Source organism: Epithele typhae (assembly GCF_022376455.1).
Source record: "Epithele typhae strain CBS 203.58 chromosome Unknown BXZ73scaffold_5, whole genome shotgun sequence".
Classification (NCBI taxonomy): Eukaryota; Fungi; Basidiomycota; class Agaricomycetes; order Polyporales; family Epitheliaceae; genus Epithele; species Epithele typhae.
This window is the reverse complement of record NW_025954196.1, coordinates 335879-357676: the sequence shown is the minus strand read 5'-3', so window position 1 is coordinate 357676 and position 21798 is coordinate 335879. Positions and strand designations below refer to the sequence as shown.

Here is a 21798-nt window from a genome sequence, read left to right as displayed (position 1 = left end):
TGCCGGGTGAGGAGGAGGACTGGGAGCGGATAGCAATGTGTTCGCGAACCGAGACGCGTGTGGCTTTGTTTGTCACGCGCACACGTGATCCGTGTTTGACGCGTCGCGTTCCGCTCCCCGTTTGCTTGAACTTGAAGCTTGAAGCTTCTCACCAATTGACCACTACCCCCTCTCGCTCGTTGGTCGATGCTGTCTGTATGCTTGTCGTCGTGGCGGGATTCGTGTCATCTTTGACGTCGGCGCTCACGCCTCAACTCTTCGAGCTTGCTTCAGGGATCGCGGCTATGACCTCAAGGCCTCAACCCTCCGCGTCATGGAGTCAGCTCCTCGAGCTTGGTATAAGAGTACCCCATCTCTGCTTGCTCGACGGCTGCATGCTCTGTCGCGCTCGCACTCCCCACTTTCGGACCGTGTCACTTCCTCGTCTCATGTCCGGCGCCGCACTACCCAAGGACTCCCGCCTTCCTGGCGAGCACTTCGAGGTCCGCCAGACCGCCACCTCCAATGACTACCACCCAGACCGGTCGAAGTCGCTTCCCCTCTCGCCCGCACGACAGGCTCTTCTTGACGACATTCTTGCGCTTTACTCGTGCCAGCCGACACGGCGGCGCGTGGAGCGCTACACCCGTGACTGCGTATACGATGACCAGTTCGTGTACGCGAACGACCGCTACAAGATGGCCGGGCAGTGGTTCGCGCTCCCAAAGCTGTTCGCGCGCAGCGTGAACGAGGGGTATGAGGTTGTGCGCAACGACCGGGAGCTTATTCGGTTCAAGAACGAGCAGGTGCGCTAGTCTGTCCATTTCTTTGCGCGAGGCTGGAGCCTGATATGAGGCGTGGAATGTGGGGGAAGCTGACTGGGCCTTGGGGCAGACGTGGACGTTCCCGGGGAACTTGAAGTCAACCACGATCAACGCCATCGTCTCCCTCTCCCTTGACCCGGACACCGCGGAGTCGGACTTCCCGCAGGTCAAGTACCACAAGGATCAGGCGAATGAGAAGGACTACTCGCACTCGGGTCCGGGATTCGCGTTCAAAAAATGGCAGGCGGACAAAGTCGCAGGCATGATGGATTCAGAGGACGTCGAGGCATTCAAGGACGACAGTCGTGATGATTATCATGAGCCTGTTCGCAAGCATGAGAGCGGCACTGCCGATGCTTCTCTCAAGCAGTTGTAATTCTCCACAGTAGTGTCATACTGATGTATTCTCATGTAACATCACCCTAGTAGTGGAAGCATGAGTGATACATTTCTAGTGTAGTCCATACATTTCTCTAGTCCGTACATATTCGTACACGCATAATGTCCACAACGCGAAAAGCAATGATAGCATACACATGCAATGTACAGGTGGTGGTCCAATTTCTCGACGATACCGAGATCACATTCTCTTCACCGCAATGTGACGCAAACCGGGGAAGGTGCTCGGTCTTGAGTGTGAGGGGCTCGACCGGGAGGAGCTAGGAGAGTGCAGGAGTGCGGACGAGACAGCGATGTGGAGAGTGCAGGAGGTGACGGTGAGAGACAGCGGAGGCCGGATGCAGACGGTAGGTACTGATACACTGGGGGTGGCGGTACACGGACGGGCGACAGGTGTCGACGACATGATGTTGTGAATGTGTCGGGCGAGCGGATGGAGCGGCGCGCAAGCTGGAGGTGGTACGGGTGAGTGTGGGTGTGTCGCATCAAGAATCGTTTGGAATGAGGCGCACCTGCGGCATGCGCATGATCACCGTACGAATGCCCATTCGGGCCGCTCGATGAGCGGGGACCCAATCGTCGCTGCCCCGCTGCCACCGCCCAGCGTAACAACTCGGCCGGCAGCTGGCAGGACTTGGAAGCCGACCTGCCGACACAGAAGTCGACGGCGCCGAATACAACGAAATCAAACCTCTTCAGTGCCATTCCCGCCTTCGATAAAGCCACAGACTCACCCCGATATACTTCATGAACCGATTCAGGTGGTCCTCGCGCGAGCCTTCGCGCCCTGCCCAGTCGGATGCATCGCTGAGGCCGGTGAGTCCGCTGACGGGGCGTCCCTTCTTCCCAGCTCCCGAACCACCCCGCAGTCCCTTGCCGACGCTGGCCTTCATTGCCTCCTCTTCTTCGTCCACATCCTCAACGAGCCCATAATCCCTGACTAGGGCACGTGCCTCGTCCGCCCCGAGCTGGACGAGCGTGGCGAGGTCACGGGGGAAGAGAGGTGAACTCGATGGCATTTCCGCATCGTCTTCCCCGGTGCCATGTGCGGCCGTGTCGACTGTGAGATGCTTTCCGGCCTTAGTCTTGAGGGTCGCGGGAGGGGTTGGGGCTACGCCACCAACTGTGGCGCGTGTGGAGCCACATGCTGTCGTCGCCGTCGGCGACAGCGGGGGTTGGGGAACTCCGAGCGGGCGGAGAAGTGGCTTGAGGGGTTCGTGCAGTGCGGAGCTGCGGATGAGAGCGTTGGCCCTCCGTGCCTCTCTGGTCATGGTGAGCAACAGTCACCCCGAGCGGGAAAGGAAAACCTACGAATTGTGAAGGCGCATCTTGGCTTCCAACACCTGCATCTTGTACGCTCGTAGCTGCTCTCGCGTGCGCTCAGGTATCTTCTCCTTCAACTGTATCCGCGCATGAGTCGTCATTAGAGTGCATAGACTTACGGTGGATATCGTCCGCTACTCACCTCGCGCCGCACCCGTTCTGCCACCTCCCTCCTGACGATCTCTGCAACGAGTTCGGGGACGCGCGGGCGCAAGCTCTCCCGCACATGCGCTTTGACTTTTTCTTGAACCTCTGTGCGCACCTGCTCCATTCTGTGATCTTGGTGGATGTGCTGCTGCGTCAGGTCTGACTTCACCAGGCGGATCTATAAACGGTCAGTCCACACGGGATACCCAACGTAATCCCGTCCGCGACTCACATCGTTCATCGCGCCGACCATCGGACCCAGTGCCGCCACGCGTTCTGTCTGTATTTGTAGGACCTCGAACGTCTTCCTCAGCGTGTCCAAGGTCCCCGTCATATTTCCCAAAAGTTCAGACACGGCTACAGCCGCCGCGTCCGCGCTGGGTAACTGGCGCTGCCCCGGCGTGATTGTCGTCGACCCACTCGTACTCCGCTCATGAGGACCCGCGGGGTTTACCTCGGCCTGGTTCGTCTCGGCCTGGCCGTTTGTTGTCGTGCCATCGCCGCACGGGGTTTTGGGAAGCGTGGCCCGTTTCTCTTCAGGGCTGAGTGGAGGGGATGGCGGCGTGACTTGAATCCGGGCGGATGTCTGCTGGATCGAGCTCTCCTTCGTGTCCAATTTCGTCGGGTCGCTCTTTCCCTGCTACAATCCGCCTCGCGGTCAGCGGAAGTCGAGAGCGCAGATGAGGATCCACTCACCTTAGCTTTGTTAGCCTGCGGTCCCACAGCGGCCCGTGGGTTCCCGCTAGAGTTCCTGGAGTGGTCTTTGGCCATGTCACCTTTAATCCAGCTGAGGGTGGGCTTGAAAGAAGGTAGCATGGGGGTAAAGAGCTGGCCGACAACCGGTCGCTCGAAATATATCACCGTCGCGGGAGTCTGCCAGAGTGCCAGAGAACGCAATCGGGCATCCGATGTCGATAGCCATCTGCACCCACAGCCCACGCGCCGCGGTGTGCTGCAGGATCTAGGCCAGCGGCGAAGTGCTGCGGTACTTACGCCAGATACATCGGAAACGTGGCCGCCGCGAGGCGGCGCACACAGTGGCGTGCACGCTCAGAAGCGTGGTGTCAGATGATCTTCTTGCGCGCATGCGGTCGTCGAGGCCTCGGGGGCGGCAAAGAGAGAAATTGGCAGTCCGGACGGGCGGGGAAAGTGGGATGGAAGGCGATAATTGGGGAAACCGCGGAAGAAGGGAATGCAAATGTCCGCACGCACCCAGGCAACGACGTGCAGATCGTGCGTGCAACGCTGCTATGGGTTGTCGGTGTACCGCAAACTGACTCTCATATGCGGAGCGGAGAGCATAGATGTGCACACGAGGCACCGAACCCGGTGCAATACGTATTACTGGCCATGATGTTGTCCTGTGTGGACTTGGACACCGTGGTTCGAAATTGAGAGTGCGCCCATTAGGCGCACGACGCGGCGGAGGCTGCAGGTTATCAATTTCCAACTCAGCGCACGCCCGCGAGACCCCGCCCACACCCGAAGCCCGAGCTCGAGACGATCAGGCAAGCTACAAACGTACGTCTATATTTCACCTCTAAGCAAGTGTTACACTACCCGCGGCCAGGCAGGCCACCCTCAGAAGTAGTCGACCCATCTACACCGCGTCCGGTCGAGTGAGATCTCATGGCCCTCCCGGCAAGTCGACACCAAGCAGCTCCCGCGCACGCACCGCGTTTTCTCCGCGCCCGGGATCTCCGTGCAGTCCAGCCCGACCGGCGAGTACGCGTCGAACCGCGTCGAGCACCCGCCACCTGCCAGCTCAATACGTCAGCCTCGCCCCGACACCCGTCGCGCACGCGCACAAAAACGCGAAGCACTCACAGCTCCTCTCGTCCGCCTCCGCGTCCACGCAGTCCCACCCCGGCTCGCCCCCGCCCCACGCCCCCCACGCCCCCCACGCCGCGGGCACCACCTTCGGCCGCCCCCTCCTGTCCCGCGCGATCCGCACGGCGTGAGCCCAGTCGGACACAACATCCTCCGGCGCCCCGCCGACAGCACGCCCCCGGCGCGCCGGTCGAGCGCGCGCACCCGCTCCCCCTCTTCCTCCTCCTCCTCCACCGGGCGATCCTCGGACGAGTGCAGGACCGACATCGCGAGCTGCGCGTCGCCCGCACAGCCGGCGCGCGCCGCGACGCACCGTCCGCCGCAGACGCGCTTCCCCGGCGCGTCGCACGCGCAGCGGCCGTGCGCCGCGAACGGGCCCGGGGGTGTGGCGGTGAACCCGGGCGGGCACGTGAACGCGCAGGGGTTCCAGCGCGCGCATTTCGACGTCGCGTGCGCAGGGTACTGGCAGAGCTCGGCGCTCGGCGCGTGGATGATCTGCCGGCCTTGTCAGTTGTGGGGGACGGGCGAGAGGCACGGGACGGGACGCACCATGTGCTCGAGCGCCTTCGCGACGACCTCAGGCCCTGCGCGGCGTGCGGCCTGGCGCGCGGACGTGAGCGGTGGACGGTGCGCACGATGGACGATGGGACGACGAACCTCTGCCAGAACGGAGTTCTCCCGCACCGCTGCAGATACCTCGGACTGGCACACGCACTGGGCTGGTGTCCGGCGTCAGTGGACCGCGACTAGTGGTCGAGAACAGGATGGGAACCCACCCAGTTCCCCGACGCGGCTTCCGTGGATGGTCATGCTGTCTTCGACGTATGCGCAGAGGTCTTCTCGTGCGAATTCGTCACGTCCATATGAGCCCAGCGCGACCCCGGCGCACGTCAACACCGCCCAGAACCGGCGCGAGAAGACGGCTAGGTGCATACGGTTTGGGAAGGGGAAAGTGACAAAGGGCCGAGAAGGGAAGCCCAAGGGCGAACAGAGAGGAGCGAGAAGTAGAGAGTGCAGAGAGGTCGCCACCCCGCCAGTAATATTTGGAGTGGCGGAGGGCGAAGCATGGCGCCGTTGCCCTGAACTGCCAAACATGAATTGATTAAGGCAGGGACCTCGATCGGTATGTGGACCCGGCGCAGAAAAATGCGGACGTGTCCAGGTCGTGCATGAGCGGATGCGCCCAAATGCAACGCAGCAGACGAGTTGGCTACTTATAGGGATTTGTAGCAAAGCCACGGCGCTTCCCTTACACACGTGCTTCAGGTGTATCACCTGCCACATGGGCTTGTGGTGCGCTCGTCGTAGTCGTACTCGTCCCATGCGCAAAGTTGTGGCAAGGCTGTGGATTGAAGCTATACCCTGGAACGAGTCGGCGGACAATGAGGGAGAATGAAGGCGCCCCGTGACAACAATGAACCTATTCCAGACGCCATGAAATCAACGAGTATGGCAACACCAAACGAGCCCACCTATTTTGGGTGGACTGTCCAGCTCTGAGAGTCGCTGCAAACCGAACTGGATTGAGCGCTTGCCCGACGACGCCCGCGCTCCGGCTTCGTCGCCCCTGCCTAGCCCCGACGTCCCGACTATGAAAGGTGTATATGGTCCTGTGCAGTGGCTGGCCAATTCAGCCGTTATCAAATCGATAGGCCTATTCGGAAAAAAATCACACAGAGCGGAATTCGTACGGAGTCACAATGCGACGCTTACCCGTGAGCAGCGAGTCCTGTGACCCCCTTCGCGCGAGAAGCGATGTTACCGAAAGCGACACAGGATGGGGTTCTATACCGATGCGGGAAGAAGCAAGAGAGGGAGCAGGCAGGTGCATTTGCAAATTCATAAGCACGTGCCCAAAGGAGCACTGCAGGCACAGCCAAGTTCGACCACGTATGAGCTCTCACCACAGCATGGCTGGCTGTATAATAGCTCGCCGGGTGGATCACCTCTCCTCATCCTCGCACTCTACATCTGTACCACCACACCACCGACGATATGGACGCTCCCGTCACCGAACCTCAGCAAGTCAGGACTCCGGGAGGACCCCCCACGCTCTACACCATCAAGTACAAGAGTGAGATGGCCTATGTCGCACCCGCAGCCACCTATGACGTTCGTTGTTTTCCCTTCTTCTCATTTCTGGAATCTCACTTTATCGAAAAAGGACGCACTTGAGCTCGCGCGAACTACGTTCCCTAAGCTCCGGCGCTATGCCACTGAACGAATGGGCATATACGTCATCGGTCAGCTCAACAACGTTCCGCAACGCGTCGCCATCGGTCGTACCGCCTATCCGCTCGTACTGCCTCGCTTCCGCGAACACGAGGTCCTCACCATCTATGTCTCTGGCAACGGCCTCATGGAGCGTCTTACCAGCTGGGCCCGCTCCGGGTCTTCTTCTTCATCCTCTTTTCCCGCCCCCTCTTCCGCGTCTTTGTCAACTCGTACCAAGTCGGAACATGATCTTGAGAAGCGTCCAAAAGCGCCTCAGATTGTTGTCACGGACCCCTCGGGAGACGAAAAGCACGCGGACAGCCCCAAGTCCTCGGCGTGCACCTTCGAAATCCCGCCCGCTTACTCCCGTTCCGACGCCACCCCCTCGCTCGACACAGATCGGGCATCGGTCTCTTCCGGCACGACGTCCACCTCCCCGCCATCTTCGCCCACGGCGAGCCTGCTTCAACTTGCCGATGACGACACCGTCGCGTTTTTCGCAGGGCGGTCGTCTCCAGTTGCGTCGCGTACTACTTCCCCAGCCCGGTCGAGTACGAGCTCGCACTCGCGGTCCCCGTCTCCTGCGCCTGCGCCGAAGAAGGAGCAGCCACGCCCACAGGTGTACACGCGCCGCCCGTACGTCACGAGCGTGTATCCGTCGAGGCGACCGCAGTGATTACATCCTCTGGCTTTCTTTCCTTTGTTCTCATTTTGGACAATTTGTATTTGTGACATAGAAAGGAGAGCCCGGACTCGCTGACTACCACTGGCTCCCTCGAGCAAGGACTAAGGTGCACGGCACTTCGATACCCACCGCGGCTCGTTACTACCCGTATACTTTACCCATTCACTCACTTTCAAGTGTATATTTGTTCGCATGTATCGATAACTCTTTGCTATATCATTCACTTGAACTCTACCTCGGGTGTTCCCGGTTCTGAAACTCAGGTGCGTTCTACTACACTCCTGTGCTAGTATCCCACGGCGTTGGCCGCCTTGCCACTAGGAACATGGCTCTGGGTTTGCAAATCTTATTGACTGGCGATGCAGACCTTCTTGTCGTCACGGAAACTCTCGCCACCGCAGACATTATATTGACATGGGCGTATGCTAAGGGACGAAAGCCCTGCTCTGTGCGCAGTCATACCATATGGCTGGCTGTCCAGCTAAGACGTCGGGCGCAAAAACCTGTGGCCAGCTAGACTCGACAGTGAATAGCGAATGTCAGATCGCAGACACTCGGACTAGTACATACCGGCCGCCCAGTGACGCCCAGTGACGTCAGCGTCTCCCCGAGCGCCGGGACGAGGAGCTGCGCGCCCTCGCTCGATCGACTAGCCTCGAGGCCATTCGAAAGACACATACCCAAGTCACCGTGGACACACGTACACCTACACCCCTCGATCTGCGCCGCACTTCAACTCGCAATCCTTGTACGAGATGTGGGGGAACGCGACACTGCCTGCTCATCGCTTCGAGCCTATTTAAGGCGCGCCGACGAGCATTCAACCGTTTCGACATACGTGAGCGCCCGCATAGTAGGACACGGCAGACTCCTCACCGCATGAATTGTGGACTGAGGCCGATCTCTTCGCTGGCAGCGGCGCTGTGCCCGGAGAGCGCTGTGCAGAGGGACACATGGCGGTAGTGTCGAGTACCATGTGCGGTGGCACGCAAAACTTGGAGGCGGTCCCTCGTACCGAGGCAAGTTCCGATTTCCGGCGACAGCAAGGCCCGACTTATCCGGCGGGCTAGAGAAGGGCCGCGCCCGTCGCTCCGACCGGGCCTCAAGTATGTACGACCCATCGGAACCGAGGAGCCAGAGGTCCGAATGTGCCCTCAGCCGCGCAATGCCGCGGCTGGGACTTTTGTTCCGCATGGCAGTGCTCTTGAAAGGATTCGAGAGCGGCTTTGCGCTGGAGGCGATCGAGGACTCCGGCGAGGCGCATCCCGAGAATATTTGAGCCCCATGCCCATCCAGTCTGCGCAGTCCGGGACTCGAAGTTCGCCTGCCCGCATCGCCCCTCGAGCTTCCCAACGTCGGGTCAATCTGAGCACAGGCACGACAGCTGCGCGGAAGACGTTCCTGCACCGCACCGACGTGCCGTGCCGGTGCCGCAACGGACGTGGCGCCTACCGCTACCTGGGGGAGTCGATTGCGACCGAGTCGGGACGTCTGGGTCGAATGAAGGCGGTCCTGTTCCTGTCCCCTGCGCCAATATGAGCCGTGCGAAGTCGAACGTGATGACGCAATCTGGTCACTATGTGTAGCCCTGGTAGAAAGGTAGCGGTATAGTACAAGACGACGAGAAACTTCCCGAGCACCTAGGGCAGAAACCACTTGGGCCAGCTCAACGCTTGATGTCTCCCGACTTGTTTTGGTCTCCAACGAGGCTGAGCCGAGGAGACTGGGCGCAACCCGCACATCCAATCAAGCTAGGACCTCTTCGAGGACGTCGATGACGCGCTGCACCTCCGCGACGGTGTTGTAGTGCACGAACGAGACGCGCACCACGCCGTCGTCCGTGTCCACCTTCGGCGCGAGGTCGTCGACGAGCGTGTACGCGTAAAAGTGCCCGTACCGGATCCCGATCTGCACAACGTTGCCCGCGTCAGCCGTCGTCGGCCTCGCGGAAACACTAGCACTCACGTCGCCCTTCGCGTCGAACGCCTTCACGACGTCCGGGCTGCGCACCGCGCGCGCGCCGACGACGACGAAGCTCACCGTGGGCACGCGCGCCGCGCCCGCCTGCTCGTCCCCGACGATGCGCACCCCGCGCGCCGCCTTGCCGCGGAGGTACGCGAGCAGCGGCGCGAGGAGCGCCTGCTCGTGCGCGGCGACGGCCGCCCAGCCCGCCGCGAGCGTGCCGCGGGGGTGAGGCTGCGGATGTACGGGGGCACGCCGGTGCAGGCGTACGTGAGCTCGTAGCCGGGGCCGCCCGGCTGCAGCTTGTACGGCTTGGAGTCGATGCGGAGGAAGTGGTGGCCGAGGGAGGTGAGCGAGTCGGTGAGCGAGGGCTTGCGTGCGTAGAGCACGGAGGTGTGTGGGCCGTAGACCTGTAGGGTGAGATAGGTGGTGAGGAGTCGCCTGACAGGCTGCGTTGTTATAGTGACCAACGCATCGCGGGCAAGAGACGCACCTTGTAGAACGAGAAGTAGCAGTAATCCACGTCCCAGTCCTGCACGTCTATGCCCCGGTGTGGCGCGTACGCAACGCAGTCTACGCAAACTTCAAGCTTCCGCGCCCCCAGCTCCTTCGCGCGAGTGCGCAGTGCGGCCACAATCTCCTTAACGGGGTTGATGGAGCCGAGGATGTTCGAGCACGCAGTAAACGCGACCATCCGCGTCTTGGCGGTGATGAGAGGGAGCAGAGCGTCGAGCTGCAGGCCGACGGCGTAGGGGTTGTTTGGGTATGCGGGAAGTTGGGTCGCGGGCCAGAGCTTGAGCGTTGCGTTGCGCCGCGCCGCAAGACGCTTCCACGGACCGGCGTTGGCTGCGATACCAGTTAGCACGATGAGTCAAGGGATAAGAACATACAGGCGGCACCGAGGGCACGCTCGCGCGCCGCACGACCTATCGCGACGACGAGAGACGCGGCACGCGTAGAACACATCGACGGACGCAATCCACGCCACCGTCCAACGAGGTTCCCCCAGCGAGACCACACACTCACACTCGTGCTCGCCCGTGACGACGATCTCCTCCCCCTCGCGCACGTCCGCGTCCATCGCGCGCGCGAGGTTCTCCACGAGCATCGTCGAGCTGCTCCCGTACGCGACCTCGTCCGCGCTCGCCGCGTTGAACATTTCCCGCGCCGCGTCCGCGCCGTCCGCGACGCGCGTCGTGCTCGCCACGGAGACGGAGTAGTCCGCGCCGAGCTGCACGTTCGCGCGGAGGAGGTAGTCGGACACGCGCGCGGCGACGTCGGCGAGGCACTGCGAGCCCCCGGCGTTGTCGCCGAAGAGGACGCCCGAGGCGAGCGCGGGGAACGCGGCGCGCACGGCGGTGATGTCGAGAGAGGCCATGGTGGTTGAGGGGGCAGGGGGCAGGTGGGGCGGTCCAAGTGGCTGCTGAGGCCTGGTCGGCCGCGACGGCGATAAGGCGAGGGCTGGCGACCAGGGCACCGGTCATCGATCGTGGCTCGCGATCAGCAGACCGGATATACTTTACTGTTCACAGAACGCGTGAGTATTCGAGTCGCAGAGGACAAGGAAAGGCGTGCTCACCAGAGAACATTCACATGAGCTTCTCAGATCCCTATAATCGTCGTTGGTTTCTGCGCGACGCGCGTTCTGTCAAGCCTGTCGGTAAACATTGGACGAAACTAGTGGATATATCGTTCGTGCTATCGTGTACAAGACACGTGGGGAGCACGGCCTAAGAAGTGGGCTTCGTCGGAGGGAAAGACAAGGAGTCCTACTTGAGCTTGAGCGCTGTTCCTTTACAGGATCCGAAGCCATATAATTACGTGACCGTGAAAACGGGTTCTGGGGTTCCGCGGACGAATGTATTCAGCAGTCGCCCAATCCGCCCAGTGACTGGCATGTCTGTACGGACATACACGCTTCACGCACACGACGGAGTCTCCAGTGACGGCTCGCATTACCAATAATATATAGCTAGATACAGCAGGAGCACCGACCACCGGGAGGCCGCAAGTTGGCAGCGGACTAGCCCACAAGCGAGGTGCAAGCGGGAGATATAAACAAGACGGAGAGGATATACAGTGCTATAGGACACATCACGGTTCGGCACGGATGACGACGACGAAGTGCGAGGACGGGAGAGGAGAGGATGAGAGGATACGCGAGACCGAGAGGAGATCCACCAAGAAGGCGACATGTAGTAGGGAGGGAGAGGGAGAGAGCGGAAAAGAGAGACAATCGCCACCACGACCCGACACAAGCTCACTCATCCATGCACCAGATCTCTAGGCGGCCCTCAGGCCGGCCCTTCGCGCTGTGCCGCGCCGTCTCGATCGCGAGCTCGTAGTCCATGTCGTCCCGGAGCGTGACCTTGCCGCCGTCCTCGTCCTTGAACTTCATGCCGATGGCGCCGACGACGACGCCGAACTTGCGGCTGACCATGTCCACGAAGTCCTCGAAAGGCGTTTCGGGCAGGAGCGCCATCCCGCGCACCTCTTCGCGGTAGTAGAGCTTGACGCGGATCTTGACCATCTCGAAGAAGTCCTCGTACTCGCCCGAGACGTACCCTTCCTCCTCCTCCTCGTACCCGCCGTAGAAGCTCGCGCCCGAGCGCGAGCCCACCGTCCGGCTCGTCCCGCGCCGTGTGAGCTTCCGCCGCATGCTCCCGCCGGACGCCATGCTGCCTCCGTAGCTGCTCGGCGGCCCGCCGAGCTTCGACGGTGCGCGCCCGACACCCTTTGCCCAGTTCGCGACACGTCCCTCGGTCGGGGGGAGCGGCGGCACGTCTGGGGGCGCGTCATCGGCACCGCCGTAGCCTTCGAGGTAGTCGTCGTAGAACTCCGTCATCCGCTGGTTCCCGCCACCGCCCTGCATCGGCGGCGCGGGTCCGTTCGGTCCGGTGGGCGAGCCGCCCTTGCGGACGCTGAGCCCGCGTGTGGGTCCGTTCAGACCACCGGCGGGGCCGCCACGGCCCATACCGCCAGACGTGGCACTGCGGGCGAGGCTGGGACCAGTGGGGCCGGTAGGAGACGTCTTGGGCGGGGTAGCGGGTGAAGGGGCGTTAGCGGCGCCGCGGATACGCTCGCGAGCATCGGTAGGGACCGCGATCGTCGTCTTCGCGCGCTGAAGAGCAGTGGGGGGCGGCCTCGTTGGGTCGTCGCCGTTCACAGGCTTGGGTACGCTGACGGAGGGCGCGGCGACAGTGGCGGCACGGCTGAGCCCAGACGCGGGGCCGTCCTCGACGAAGACACCAGTGGGAGTGATGCCCTGCTTGAGACGGGCAACACCGGTGAACTCCGTGAAGAGGTCGTTGGTGGACTCCGCGGCGACAAGCTTAGCTTTCCCGAGGAAGTCACGGGCCTTGGAGTTATCGATCTTCTTCTGCGCGGGACGATAGAGGACACCGACAGGCTGCAGGGTTTTCAGTGCATTGAATGCAAGCAACGAAAGAAATGCGCACAATGGAGAAGACGGTGTAACCATCGCCACGGTCCTGGATGGCATCGTCGATCACGTTGTGCTCCTCTGTCGCCTTTTCACGGCGTGCGTCCTCCATGTCGGCGAGACCATCCTGGGGGTTGCCGATGTAAATGTGGGTGAGACCACGGTTGAAGAGAACCTCGGCAGAATAGAGCTTGAACTTGAGGCCGAGTTGCTCGTAGTTGATGAATTGGTTGCCGCGCAGGTACAGGAGAGCAGACGAGAAATCGTTGAAGGCGGTGTCGTAACGTTGGAGGAGGAAGTTGGAGACGCCGCACTGGAAGTAGCTGAAAGCAAAGAGGTGAGCAAAGAGGACGATGGTAAGTGCGGAAACGGAAAGAGAGATGCCAAACAATATCGAACGCGTCGTTCGTTAACCAGTAATCGCGTAGAATCAACAGAAAGGACGTTCAAGCAGACGGTTGTCCTGGGCATATTCCCATCCGAACCGCGACGAGCGCTCAATCACGATTTATGATGAACGGAATGACAACACGACTAAGGCGGCGACCGGGGAGCGAAAGGACCGGAGCGGCATGGACGGCGACAGGGGGAGTGGTCGGTTCCGCTCTGTTGGAGCCTGCCGGGGGCAGTCAGGGCACCCGGTCGTCAGGCCAGCATGCTGAGCGACAAACGGCCGGGCGACCTGCCTGCGCGATGCTCGGGCATTGTGGGCAGCGAGGACGAGGAAAGGGGGGGTCTTGTCATGGGCGGGGAGGCAGATGGCAGGGCCGAGCGAGAAGAGTGTTGTAGGACAGACAAGCCAAGCCAAGGGTGCATGGCAGGGCAGAGGGTGAAAACACTCACGCAACAGCGAGATATTGATCGAGCTCGGTGGCTGCGACAAACTGCTCGACGGCAGCCTCGTGCTCGCCGAGGGTGGCATAGATGAGGCCGATGTTGGTGAGGATCTTGGAGGAGTCGGCGATGGTGGAGAAGAGCTCCAAGCTCTTCTCGAAGTCCTCTGCGTCGTAAGCCTGGAGCGCGGAGGCCCAGGCCTCGAGCTCGGCTTTGAGAGACATCGATGGAGAGGGGAGTGGGCGGAGGAAGGCGGAGGCGCGGGGGAGGGATTAGAAGATGAAGAGGGCAAAGACGAGAGGGAGTCTAACGTCGGGGTCGTGAGGCGTGCCGGACGCGGGAGCAAATGAAGGGAATGGGGACGCGGGGTCAACCAAGAGAGCGAACAAGCGCGAAGAAGAAAAGGCGACACGGAGTGGAAAGCAGGTCACCGTCCGTGCCCCGATCGCCCGCCATAAAGGGCGCGCCGCTGCCGCCCAGTTACGGCCACAGCCAGACACGACCAGGCCGTCCCTCGCCGCCCGATCACTCCCGGTCGCCATCCCGACGCCCTCCGTCCCCGTCCCCCGGCACCGACGCTTCCTCCGTCCGCCCAATGCCGCCACCATCCGCCGTCCTCGTCCCGATGGCCGTCCTCGCTCTCGTATCCCGCGCTGCGAGCCCAGCAAGCTCGACGAGCACCTGGCGCCCTCCCCCGGCGAAGCGTCGGAATCGTATGATGTGCCGCAGATCGTGATGGCCGTGCACAGCTCAAGCAGCTCATCACGCCGCCGTCCAGCCTGCCGGGCAACCATCCCCCGCGCAGACCCCCGACATACGCCCTTTGCCTTGGCCAGCCGTCCAGACCGCCCTCGACGCAGACCGCCCATCTCCTGTTCCCTGTCTTGTGCTCGACATGCCTCTGCCTATCTCTTCTCCGCCACCGTCAGCTGTTCGTGCTCGCTGCCCATCGATTGTCCGTCTCCGCGCCGCGCAACTGCCGTCCTTCGCTGCAACCGCTCCCACGAAACCCGCGCCGCTTTCCTCGACGACTTCGGTCGCTGATAATTATGTACGCTCAGCGCCACGATGCTTTTGTGCCTCTGTGGTGGGACGACGTCACGAGTGCTCGCCGTCTTGGCCCTCCCTTGGCCCGAGGTATACTTACCGCCCGTCATCCGTCGTCCGCCTCTTTCGACCCTGCGGCGTCTTGTTCCGGGCCACGAGCACCTCGGATCCGCCTTTATCCTTCCCATCTTATCTCGTCCGCCCCTCGGCCGATTCCCGTCGTAGGTATAGCAGCATCTCCAGCCTTCTTTCTCTCTCTCTCGCATGCTCTGCGGCCCTGCCAAGCTCCTGGCGCTACAAATTCACGCAGGCGTTGCACACCCGCGCCCGTGGTTCTCAAACGACGACGCCCATCCCCTCACGCGCACGTCGAGCCATCGTGGCATCACTCGTCCCCTGCTGTCCTCGTTTTCCCATCGCCTCCCGCGCCGCCACATCTGGCCATACTGTACTTCCTTTTAGGCCGGAGCGCTCACTAGCGCAGCCTCCATCACTTCACTCCACCAGCTATTTGTATGCGTACCATGCCTGTTTGTGTTCTCATTTGAGCTAATCTTATTCTGAGTTCCGTTCATAGTGGGCTTATCGTCTGTTCTCACCATCCGTTGCGACGTATGTCGGCACCATAGCGTGGAGCATGCGGTGAACGTGCTGCCTATCATCCAGCGGTCCAAGTAGACGTCGACGTGACCGCAGCACCGGTCGTCGTCCGAAGATGCAATCTGACTCGCTCGTGCGCTGGTCTAAATTTGTACGCCAACTGCGCCCGAGGCTCGTAGGAACATTTGTTGCTGGTGCGGAAGTCTCTCAGCGTTTCTCATGTTCATCCGCAGGAGCAACGAGGTTTGCGCTGTTCAACAGGGCCAACGTCACCGAGATTGTTGCTGGGGCTACGTTGTCGCGTATACGTGAATAGCGTATCCGCGGTGTCCATCCGCACATTCGCACGTCAGGAGAGTCTGTGCTCCGACTTCTCAAGAGAACACTCGGGAAGGCCAGATCGGCACCACTCCTAAAGGCCTAAATCCTCGGACTTGGAATGTTGCGGTGTGTTTGGCACCTTAGAAATATCCTTCTTGTCATTGTATACACCATGCGTCTACAGTTGCTCTCCGAGATAGCCGTGACAACTTGCGTTCAAAGTGAGGAAGTGTAATTCTCCAGCGGAAATACGAACACCCACAGCGCTGGCGTCGTCAATTGGGTTGGCATCCCGGACTTGTCGCCTTCGCGTGGACACCAGTCATGTTCCTAAGCACAACAGGCCAGGCAGTCAGATCCGCTGCGTATTGTTACATATCGCCACATCCATATCTCCAACATCAGGCCTTCAAAATGCCTCGGCCGAGTGCACATATCCAAAACTAAGTCATGCGTCTGCCCATAAGTAGATCGCCTCTGAACCCAGGAGGTATCCTTCGTGTGCTTCCTTCGATCTTGACATGCGTGCGTTCGCTGGAGACATCACTTACGGGACAAGACCCGAGTTTCTGCGCATGAACCTCGTGGACGATTGTCTCATTGCTATTGACTAAAGTGGGCGAGTCAAACTAACTTTGGCGGCCCTCCATCCGTGCGTCATAGAAGACAAACCAGCGTCGCAAAAAACAGACAGTGATATATGCCCATATGCACAGAGTCGCAGTGGCTCTTGTGGGAGTAACTGAGCGCGGAGTGCGCCGATGAAAGGGAGATAGTCGGAGAATGGCTTTTTTGGCCTCACAGGATTGTGAATGCTTGTGTCCCGCGAGGGCTCGGAGTTTGTACGACACAGGAGGACGCAGGAGATGAAGATAACTGATATGTGGCTGGTAAGTGCCTACTTCCCGCGATGTTCATGCCCTACGCAGTTGGAAACGAACCCCTGGCACACTTTGGACACACGCACATCGATTTCTAAGACCGCCAGAATGGGTTGTGGGAATCCGCATGAGTGGGAGAGATCAGAAACGCAATGCAAAGTGAGTCCTTTGACAAGCAGAGGACATCCTGACAAAGCAGGAAGCAAGAGGAGGATATGTTCAAGAAAGCAAGACTTAAAGAGGGTGAGCGGAGCGCGCGAGAGGAACGCGGTCACGTGTCCTGTTGTTGAACAAAGGACCGTTCCCACCCTCGTTTAAACTGACCATCGCGTCTCTCCGCTCGCCTCGTTCCTCGTCGCCCGCCGCCTCCGCTCCGTTCCTAGTCGCCCGCCGTAATGAGTGCACCGCGCCCTCTCCGCGACCGCATCCAATCGACGTCCCCGGAGCCGGACGGCGCGCGCCCAACCACACCCCTCCGGATCTCCAAGTCGCCCCGACTGGGGCTATCACCGCGCCAGCCATCGACGCGCTCCCAGCTACCCGTCGCGCGCAGGTCCTCGAACAGCTTCAAACATGTCCGCGAAGGAAACCTCGTCACCAAATCACCCTTCCGGAGCCTCTTGTCCGGCCCGGCTGCATCTCCGGCCGCGTCATCATCGACACCAACGCGAAAGGTCAGCGGCGAGAAGCGTCCGCGGCCAAACTCGATGAACGCGCAGGCGGAGTCGGACAAACCGCTTGGGTTCAAGCGCAGGCAGTCGAAGGCCTTTCAAGGCCTCATCCAGAAGGAGCTTGTCACCAACAGCACATTCCGTCGGCCCAACGACCGCCCCTCGTCTTCGTCCGACGATCCTCCTGCCGTGCCACCCAAGCTCACCCCCAGGCGTGCCACCCTGTCCAACATCCCCGTGCCCTCCCCGATCCGCAGTGCGCTCTCGAATCCGCGCAAGATGCACGGGCCACGCACCGCCGGGGAGCGCGCACAGCAGAAGCTGAGCAAGACCGTCACGTTCGACGAAAACTGCGACGTTCTGGAGTTCTCGGACAACGAGGACGTGGAGGACCTGTTCTTCGACGAGGACGATTCCGGCTATGGCTACGGTTATAGCTACGAGCACGACCCGGACCAAGATCAAGCGATGGAGGCCGCCGACGGGAGCTTCCGGCTCAACGAGGACAGCATCACGGGCATGGTGAATTCTATGCTTCAGGCGGCGGGCGCGCAGACTCCCCCACACCAAGAAGATGAGGAGGACACCGAACTCTTGCCACCCTCTCCGTCACCCGCGAAGATCGGTCACAGGCTTTCACCTCAAGTCAGCAGTCCTTCCGGCAGTCCTTCGCGTGAGTTTGTCCTTCATTGCCGAATGTCTGCATACCCCTTCCGAGTCCAGCGACATGCCGTATGCGCTCTAGGTGCGCGTGTACGTTGCCGCTCGCTGCAGTGATGTGATTTAGATGGGGGAACGACTGCGAAGTTGCAGAGGAATGGTCAGGCGGGTGAATGCCTTAGCGGCGCAATAGTTGCTCGCGTTGTTCGTCGTCACGACTCTGGGCTTCGAAGACTGGGAAATCACAGAAACAATCCATTTGCGATATAGTTTCATTTATCCTATCCCTGATTATTGACGCATACTCTTCAGCTGCGCCTCTGCCTCAACGCCCGCAAGCCCCGATCCAGGACGAAGAACCACCGTTCGAGGAGTCGTTCCGCTCCGTACGTTCCGCCGATTCCCTCGACCCCGCGAACCTTTCAATCGGTCACTCCGAGGTCTCGCTCACGACCCTCGAGACTTCCCTTCTCGCCGACACTCGCTTTGACGGCGATGTGCTCACTGGCGCATCGTTTGCTCCCCTCGCCAATTCATCACCTCGACCCCGCTCACGATCACGATCTGGCACGCCGGCCGATCATTCCTTCGACCGCTCTATTGACAGATCGTTTGAGGCGCGCTCGACCCCCGCCATCAACCCGTCGCGACTGAACTCACCTCGCTCAGGCTCGGGTTCACCATTCCAGCGCCAGCTCTTCAAGCCCCCCAGCACCTCCAGCCTGGGCAGCCTGATCAACCGACGCGCAAGCCCGCACGTGTCTATCACACGTGAGGTGATCCAAGAGCGCCTGCTCCGTCGCAAGAGCGAGGAGGTCCTTGTCGCGAGTCAGTCCGCAAGCCCCATCTCAAGCGCACCCAGTTCGGTTTCCCCTGAAGACGATGTGGACGTTGATATGTCTCACGACACAGAGCCGGACGACGCTGCCGATGCCGCCGACGCGAAGTACAGCAACCCACTAACGCACGCCAACACTTATGACGGCGTGCTCTCACTCGACCCGGAGCCCCAGCCGACCGATCCTCCTCGACCATCGCTTCCAGAGCGCGCGTCGACTATGAGAACACTGGACATGGACACGAAACGCGCCCTTGAAGGGCTGGACCTTGACTTCGAGCACGGCTTCGGGCTCGGCGAAGAAGGCATGTCCGTCAGTGCCGGGCTCACGTCGCGCGCGAAGCCGAGCAACATGCGCCTTGGCGAGGTCTCCGCCCTCGACAAACTCATGGAGGACATGGCCCAGAACGCGGGGGCGAACGGGATGAGCGCCGCAGAGCTAAGCGCGCAAGCCGACCTGTCGATGCTCTCCAACACGGACACCGACGGGCCCTCACAGTTGAACGTCATGCTGCGCGTCGAAGCCGTCACGGAGGGCGTCAAGGCCGCGACGTTCGCGCTCCCTACCATCGAGCACGACGAGGGCATGGGCTTCGACGTCGACATGGAGGCATCCATGTCCGGCATCGTGGTCCCCGCTTTCGCACCCTCCTCGTCATCCTCACCCGCTCCGCCCCCACTACCGGCCAAGGACGCCATCCGCGCGCGGGAGGAGCTCATCAGAGCGAAGCGGCGCGAGATGCGCGAGGTGGAGGAGGACGGGTTCGATCGCTCACCTGCCACACGCAACCTCACTGCGCTCGCTCGCCCTGCGCGGCGGCGCAGCCGGAGCACCGGCGACGCCGACGACCTCCTTGCGCCGCGGGCCCCATCCACTCATCACCGAGGCGCTGCCTCGCAGGACGACGGGCTTCTGGATTTCTCCCCCTCCGTGCTAATGACGCGCCTTTGGCCGAGACCATCAACCGCGAGCTCAAGAAGCGCGAAGTGCCCAAACGCAGCAGCGTGAGTCCCTCCGTTTTCTTGGCCGTTCGCCCCATTTCACTTCGTTCTGGCTGACACAAACCTTGCACCAGAAATACCATGTTCGGGAGCACACCGAAACCATATATGCTTCTGCGGATACGGGCAGGTCGTCGACCCCTGGCCTCAGTGACGACACGACGGAGAAAGCATGGCGTTCGATCCGACGTCCGTCGGATATGGTATGACCTCGTCGTGTTCTCTGTGTCATTATACTGATACTTTCGTCCGCCAGAACGAATTCGCGTCGCAAATCCGCGCTATTCGCGAGGCTCAACAAACCGGCAAAGCTCATGGCAAGGTGTTCGTTCGTGGTAAGTTTACTGCCGCAAATTAATATCGCGTTGCCCCTAATCGTCCTGGTGTAGTCATGGGTCTCCGTGGTCTGAAGGTCCCCGTCCCTAAGGAGCCTACCAAGATCACTTGTGTCCTCAACAACGGCATTCATTTCGTAGCAACCCCGGACTCCCCCTTCGACAGAGAATGCACCATCGACCAGGAGTTTGAGCTGTGCGTAATTTGTCTCTGGGGCGTCGATTTACATTTTGACCCCCTGTCAGGATCGAGCACAGCAAACTGGAGTTCACTCTTACGATCAAAGTGAAGAAGGAGGCCCACATTGCGGCGCAGATCAAAGCCCTCCAACCGCCAGCGGCCTTAGCTCGAGCTCGCCCACCTCCTCAGCCAGTCCCACCCTCGCCGTCGAAAGGCCACACTCACACGAAGAGCGGCGGGATGCGCAGCTTCCTTGGCCTCGGCTCCCATAAGAAGAACAAGACGCTGGAGCGAGAAGCCTCCCCTGCCCCGCCTCCTGCTCCCGCACCTGCACCACCACGCCCGAACTTTAAGCCGCCGGAGAATTTGGCGAGGTACCTGAAGCCCGATGGATCGCTGGCGCGGACGCTCGTGGAGTTCAACCAGATCGCCGCCCACTGCGACACCCGTCTCCTGGAGATCGCATATCCGCTCGTCGGATGCAAGTACGATACGCCAGGGTCCGCCGGCCACGAGATGACGATCGGGGAGATCGTCCTGCAAGTCTTCAGGCTCCCCCGCTCCCCGGCATCCCCGCCGCGCAACTGCCGCAGAGCCTGGAGGAGTGCACGCGTGGGTTGACGCACACGCGCTGGCACAAGTCGTGCTACATGCAAGGCACCCTGACCCAGATCGGTGGCGACTGCACGGTGAGTTCACCCTGCGCCGATCGCGTCCCGCCCCTGACTTTGTGTGCCTGTGCAGACATGGAGGAGACGGCACCTGCGGATCATCGGCTGCAGCCTCGTCGCCTACAACGACATCACGCGTCGGGCGATCGCGAGCATCGACCTCCGCAAAGCCACCAAAGTGGAGGACGAGAGCGCGCCGGTGCGCAGTCCGGCGTCGGGCCCCGCGTACGACGACGACGACCTGTACGGCGTGGGCAGCGTCGAGCGGGCGTTCCGGCTCGAATTCGGCTCCGATGTCATTAAGTTCTACGCAGACACCGATCAGGAGAAGGAGGACTGGTGAGTGCACCGTTGTTATGTGAAACTGACCCTTGTTGACCACCGAATTTCGATTCACAGGCTGAAGATCTTAACAGCCATGATCGGCCGAATTCCTCCAAACCCACTGTGGGCCGAGCTCCTGTTCCAGCGGCAGGACTACGCCAAACAGGAGCAGCAGAGACAGCCATCGCAGGCCGCCGCCGTGTCCCCTCCCGTCGCTGGACCCAGTACCCCACCCGTTCCATTAAAATAGATATTGCTTTTTGCTCCTGATCCCCCGTCCCTCGTCCTCGCATCTTCTCGACGCATTATTGTCCCACTCTCGTTGTCCTTGTTTTCATCACTCTCTCGTCCCCCGTTCGTTGACCGCTCTACTCTATCTTGTTCCTGTCGATTGCTTCTGGTGCGTCCGCGACGGATTTATGATGAAGCTCAACTACTATGTATCTATGTACCGTACCTCACATGACCTCAATGCATTCTCATGATCATGCCTCTGCCGCCATGTTGCGTTCGCGCGCGGATGACCGCCGCCAGAGTTCCTAACAATAGTTGATGTGTATAGGCGCGGGCCTCGTCATTGTCGTCTCCTTGTTCCCTCTTGTTCCTGTCTCTCTTGTCCGTATCGTGC

General features: G+C 60.9%; 7 protein-coding genes across 7 annotated transcripts; 3 read left to right on the top strand and 4 right to left on the bottom strand.

The window, feature by feature from the left end:
- Positions 1-428: 428 nt before the first annotated feature.
- Positions 429-1179, top strand: BXZ73DRAFT_41090 (uncharacterized protein; the record flags this gene model as incomplete). Its single annotated transcript, XM_048018699.1, has 2 exons — positions 429-785; positions 874-1179. The coding sequence occupies 2 exons, from the start codon at positions 429-431 to the stop codon at positions 1177-1179; spliced, it is 663 nt and encodes a 220-aa protein (XP_047881498.1).
- A 552-nt stretch (positions 1180-1731) lies between these two features.
- BXZ73DRAFT_97657 (uncharacterized protein) lies at positions 1732-3488 on the bottom strand (the record flags this gene model as incomplete). Its single annotated transcript, XM_048027443.1, has 7 exons — positions 1732-1848; positions 1937-2465; positions 2514-2602; positions 2668-2850; positions 2905-3063; positions 3127-3312; positions 3369-3488. The coding sequence occupies 7 exons, from the start codon at positions 3486-3488 to the stop codon at positions 1732-1734; spliced, it is 1383 nt and encodes a 460-aa protein (XP_047881497.1).
- A 765-nt stretch (positions 3489-4253) lies between these two features.
- Positions 4254-5435, bottom strand: BXZ73DRAFT_97656 (uncharacterized protein; the record flags this gene model as incomplete). Its single annotated transcript, XM_048027442.1, has 7 exons — positions 4254-4272; positions 4348-4429; positions 4500-4606; positions 4672-4997; positions 5052-5102; positions 5160-5221; positions 5279-5435. 7 exons carry the CDS (start codon positions 5433-5435, stop codon positions 4254-4256), a joined length of 804 nt encoding a protein of 267 aa, XP_047881496.1.
- A 1062-nt stretch (positions 5436-6497) lies between these two features.
- BXZ73DRAFT_97655 (uncharacterized protein) lies at positions 6498-7392 on the top strand (the record flags this gene model as incomplete). Its single annotated transcript, XM_048027441.1, has 2 exons — positions 6498-6614; positions 6667-7392. 2 exons carry the CDS (start codon positions 6498-6500, stop codon positions 7390-7392), a joined length of 843 nt encoding a protein of 280 aa, XP_047881495.1.
- A 1755-nt stretch (positions 7393-9147) lies between these two features.
- On the bottom strand, positions 9148-10741 carry BXZ73DRAFT_87887 (PLP-dependent transferase; the record flags this gene model as incomplete). Its single annotated transcript, XM_048024752.1, has 5 exons — positions 9148-9309; positions 9367-9597; positions 9618-9773; positions 9857-10209; positions 10390-10741. 5 exons carry the CDS (start codon positions 10739-10741, stop codon positions 9148-9150), a joined length of 1254 nt encoding a protein of 417 aa, XP_047881494.1.
- An 882-nt stretch (positions 10742-11623) lies between these two features.
- On the bottom strand, positions 11624-13863 carry BXZ73DRAFT_87886 (uncharacterized protein; the record flags this gene model as incomplete). Its single annotated transcript, XM_048024751.1, has 3 exons — positions 11624-12772; positions 12822-13128; positions 13649-13863. The coding sequence occupies 3 exons, from the start codon at positions 13861-13863 to the stop codon at positions 11624-11626; spliced, it is 1671 nt and encodes a 556-aa protein (XP_047881493.1).
- Positions 13864-16883: 3020 nt separating this feature from the next.
- BXZ73DRAFT_87885 (uncharacterized protein) lies at positions 16884-21189 on the top strand (the record flags this gene model as incomplete). The annotated part of the gene is made up of 9 exons (XM_048024750.1): positions 16884-17784; positions 18132-19588; positions 19615-19662; positions 19734-19862; positions 19916-19994; positions 20049-20190; positions 20241-20675; positions 20720-20864; positions 20920-21189. The coding sequence occupies 9 exons, from the start codon at positions 16884-16886 to the stop codon at positions 21187-21189; spliced, it is 3606 nt and encodes a 1201-aa protein (XP_047881492.1).
- Between the last annotated feature and the right edge of the window lie 609 nt (positions 21190-21798).